Source organism: Etheostoma spectabile, unplaced genomic scaffold, assembly GCF_008692095.1.
Source record: "Etheostoma spectabile isolate EspeVRDwgs_2016 unplaced genomic scaffold, UIUC_Espe_1.0 scaffold314, whole genome shotgun sequence".
Lineage (NCBI taxonomy): Eukaryota > Metazoa > Chordata > Actinopteri > Perciformes > Percidae > Etheostoma > Etheostoma spectabile.
Genome location: NW_022605583.1, coordinates 735,278 through 739,648, shown reverse-complemented (window position 1 = coordinate 739,648; position 4,371 = coordinate 735,278). Strand labels below are relative to the sequence as shown.

General features: G+C 37.4%; 2 protein-coding genes across 2 annotated transcripts in view; one reads left to right on the top strand and one right to left on the bottom strand.

The window, feature by feature from the left end:
• The window catches only part of loxl3b (lysyl oxidase-like 3b), a gene marked incomplete in the record, with an annotated part of 30,220 nt that extends 28,663 nt beyond the window's left edge, over positions 1-1,557 (top strand). The window contains 2 exon segments of the mRNA XM_032511056.1: positions 492-603; positions 701-1,557. Coding sequence (XP_032366947.1) covers positions 492-603; positions 701-774 — 186 coding nt within the window.
• Positions 1,558-2,770: 1,213 nt separating this feature from the next.
• Positions 2,771-4,371, bottom strand: part of mrps26 (mitochondrial ribosomal protein S26) — a 2,408-nt gene continuing 807 nt past the window's right edge. Inside the window, exons 2-4 of the mRNA XM_032511066.1 lie at positions 3,415-3,561; positions 3,136-3,259; positions 2,771-2,936 (exon numbers count right to left, since the gene is read on the bottom strand). Of these exons, the coding sequence (XP_032366957.1) occupies positions 2,805-2,936; positions 3,136-3,259; positions 3,415-3,561 (403 nt within the window). The 3' untranslated portion in view covers positions 2,771-2,804. The remainder of the gene's footprint in view (positions 2,937-3,135; positions 3,260-3,414; positions 3,562-4,371) is intronic.

Genomic DNA, 4,371 nt, shown 5'->3' with positions numbered 1-4,371 from the left:
CATTTACTCGATAATTTTAACCAAACCAAACACATTTTCTTTTGGCACTTATAGCACATTGCTCATCACCACAAGCCTGTAAACAAAGAGGCTTCAATAGAGAGAAGGGAGAGCCTTGCAGCACTTGGGACCACTTTAAAACGTATTTTATACAGTCTATGTTGAATCAAATTTATTTAAAAATTACATCGTGAACAGGGTGAATGGAGATTGCGATTTTATAACAGTTAATCACGCAGGCCCGATCTGTGCCAAACAAAGATGTTTTCTGTAGTCTGTAGTCTGTAGGGTAGGATTTGTAGGCCGGGACGTCTCTGCAGCACCACAATACTTCATTCAGAACTCATATTTTGCCTTTAACAAACATGGCGCCCATGTACAATTTGAATATTGCACTAGTCCATATTGCAATTTCGATACAATTGCGATTAATAATGCAGCCATACTATCCTGTTATAAAAATGTTAATTTTATGTTCCTCACCTCTTCAGATTGTTATCAATCCAAATAACGAAGTGGCTGAAAGCGACTTCACCAACAACGCCATGAAATGCAACTGCAAATATGACGGGCATCGAATCTGGCTCCATAACTGCCACATTGGTAAGCAGTCAGTAAAGCTACCAGATGTTTATGCCAAATCTAGCTCTTATATTTCAACTTTTTTGACTGCTTTGTTCATTGTTTTGAATGCCCACAGGTGATGCGTTCAGCGAGGAGGCAGAGAGGAGGTTTGAGAAATACCCCGGGCAGCTGAATAACCAGATTCCTTAAGCAACAATCATTTCACAACAAATAGAAGACCTAGAGTCAGGTGTTGAATGAATAAAAACACACCTCACTAGCTCAAAAAGTAAGACATAAACCTTTTTTGTTTTCAGGTGGTCAAAATGGAGTCCCTTACATATTATTTGGAATTATGGAAGGAGCCAACAGTATTTTCTTGTGTTGTATATTATACTTGAATATTCAAGTGCTAATGTTTTTTTCTTGATTTTTTTTTATTACAAAATAACTATTACTATTGATGAATGTTCTGAGGTATATTTTTTACTTGGAGAAGCATGATAAGAACTATCTGAGGTGTTGGCATTAGCTATAACACAGTTAAAAACTACAAACTGAGGCATGAACTCTAACTAAGTCTTACTGGTCTTCATAGTGGGTATTATGGACAGAAGACATAGACTGTCCCATTTCCAAAAACCTGAAGGTGCTTAGAGCAAAACATTAAATATTACCGTACCTGGATACATTTCTCTGGATTAAAGGTTTTATATCAAATACTGTTCAGTTTTCTGCCATCTTGTTCAGAAATAGTTTTGGTTCCAGTTACAGTATTTTGTGGATGTATTTATTGCTTATATCAAAGTGCTCAAGAACAACATTTAGTTTGAATTGCTTTGGATCCAGTTCAAAGGCAAGTTTAGCTTGTATGTCTTATTAATACTCATTTAGGGTCAGTACAGTAGATGTGCAATTACCCTCAAGAATGTCTATTTATGCTGATGTAATCATACCCGCTGCATCGTATCAAAAGGAGAGGAATAATAATGATGTTGCATCTACGAGACTTCAATTAGAAACAGTGTTCAGTCAGATTTTTTATATTGGTGTCACAGTCTGAGACCATTTTGAAAAAAAGAAACTGTAAATTAGACACCATCCCTGAGTTCTAATACTCCTACTTCCATACGTTTTAGTTTGCCAAAAAAGATATGGTATGTCCTAATACATAGAATGTCAAACGCAGTATGCCAAAAATACCAGGAAGTCCAACTGCATCCGGTCCCATTTTGCAGTATGCAAGCCAGCAGCTGTTCTGGCTGATCTGACCCCTAATCCTTTGCACAGCGTATATATCAAGCGGGTCAAGGTGCAACGTTATGAAGTAGTATGTCCCAGTTTTATGCACACTGCATGCAACAGTACATCCTTTGTAAGGGCAACAGCAGTACGTAATAAAATTACAAAGACTGATGGTATTTTGAACTCTAGTCATCTTGCGATGGGATCACACCAGCTGCAACGCCGAATCTGGCCAGGAGCATAAAGTGGAAGGGCCCCTAACCTACCGCTTACCTCCCTACTTCTGGGCCCCTTGCTCAGACCACACCCGTTTTCAAAGTCAGCAACTCTCATCACCTGTAAAGTTTTCTGAAAGCATCTTGCACGGTTGCAACGCTATCGCTGTGACAAACTCTGACCGCAGACATATAAACACCTGGCAAAGTACACAAAACTGCATCGTTGGTAGTTTTCGCTATAGTAGGCGTCTCCAGGACCACATTTTACCATGACAACGACACACAGACTTACAAGGTTAAAACAAAACCAGCATCACTGTTGCGGCTTAGACAGTTTTCAAGTTGCTCTTGCTCAGTTTTGGAGGCTGAGTAAGTGCACTGGAGAAAATGGATTCTAAGTTTTGTTAAGTAAAAAAAAAAAAAGGATCTCCCTTTTTTTATTCTATTCTGTTAAAAACAAGATCCAGATTAATTCAGTGAACATTAATTTATTTTACATACATCACATATCCTGTTAAGACAGTAATGATAAAAGAAAATGTTAGGGTAACATACAGCACTGAAATCAGGAATAAACAAAGGCGGGTAATGAAGCTTTCCATCAACAGTCACTTCAATCTACTAATTATCTGCTAATGATATTTCTTGGTGTTCTCATGCTTAATGTTTTCTGTGTTTAGTTGAAGAATATCTGCTTCCAACTCGGATCCCAGTCCTGAATGATGTTCATTTGTCTTTCTTCATTTTCTGAGACACATAACCGGTCCCTCTGCTGTTTTACTGCAGCATTGTCTGTTTAACAACTCTCCCTTCTTTGTCGATGGCAAAGTTGTAATTCTTTGGATTGTCCAGAGCTTCTTCTATACGCTGATCCAAGTTCTCCAATGTGATGAAATTCTTTGCCTCCTCCTGTGAGAGATTGAAAGTAAAAGCTCACATTTGTAAGATCATTTAGTTTAGGAATACAACCAGGAAGCTATGTTGATGCATGCTTTCAAATTTCCACTTTTTTGTAAAATAATTTTTAATATAAAATATCCACTTCAGTTTGGAGGGAGCAAAACAGAAAGAAGAAAAACAAAGAATGAGAGAAAAAAAAAAATCATACCTGCAATTTTAAAATTTCCCTTTCTTTTTCTTTGATAGATTCCTGCTGCTCTTGTTCACGCTGAACAGCAGCTTCTACCTGCTTGCGCTCAGCTTCCTCCTTTTCTTTCTGGACCCTCAAAATCCTGAAAGATAGAGGCGAAAGGGAGCTTTTACTTTTGGAAATAGCACAAAATCATTTTTTTAAGCACACAGATAGAAAAATAGACACGGTTGATCGTATCTTTGAATTATTATTTTTTTTTTATTACTCATGTTGTAATTTTGAGTTTGTTTTCACCGGAGTTTGAGCATGCGGAGGTTCTCCTGGTTGTTAAAGGCCATGAGGGCGCGATGCTCCTCCGCCTCCTGCCTCGCCCTCTCCTCCGCCAGGGAGCCCGTCTCCTCCTCGTACTTCTTCCGAAGAACCTCCTCCTTAAACTCCAGCCTGACAAACACAGAGGAGAGAACCACGTCAATCCAAAAATCTTCCTGCAGAATCAGTAGACATTTGTAGTTTATAGAAGGGCGTGACTACAATTCCCAATATTTAAAAAAATAAACCAGTTGCAATGTTAAAATATGCATGTGGTGTCAAAATTGATAGTACCAACTTCAAGCACACAATATGTCACAACTCTGACAACATGATGCATGACTGTCAGGAATAAGGAATAATGAGCATCATAAATTCCTAGACCCTAAGTTGAAATATTTAAACTGCTTGTCTTGATGGACCAACAGTCTAAAAGCCAAATACTTTCACTTTACTCTCCAATGTTTCACATTTGAAAAGCTAAAAAAAGTGAAATCTGAATTTTTGCTTAATATCACAATTAGTGGATTACCAAAATTGTTGCATATTAATTTTCTGTAAATTGACTCATCAGTTATTTGGTAAATCATGCTGTTCAATTTAATGGAAACTAAATTGATTGTTTAAGTACTTTGCAGAGTATGTTATGTATAAAATGTCTGCAGATTATCACTGTTACAATTTCAACCATACTTGGGACTATCAATTGTCTCTCTCTCTCTCTGTTGGACTGATTAAAATAATATACTTATATATTACAATATACTATATAGCACTATACAATGCTATTAATCGCACTGCTGCCACTTTTCTCCTTTGTGTCTTTAATTGCTCATGTATGGTTTCTATGGTTTCTATTTTTTGTTTTACTTTCTCTATTTATCTGTACTTTGTGTGTGTGTGTGTGTGTGTGTGTGTGTGTGTGTGTGTGTGTGTGTGTGT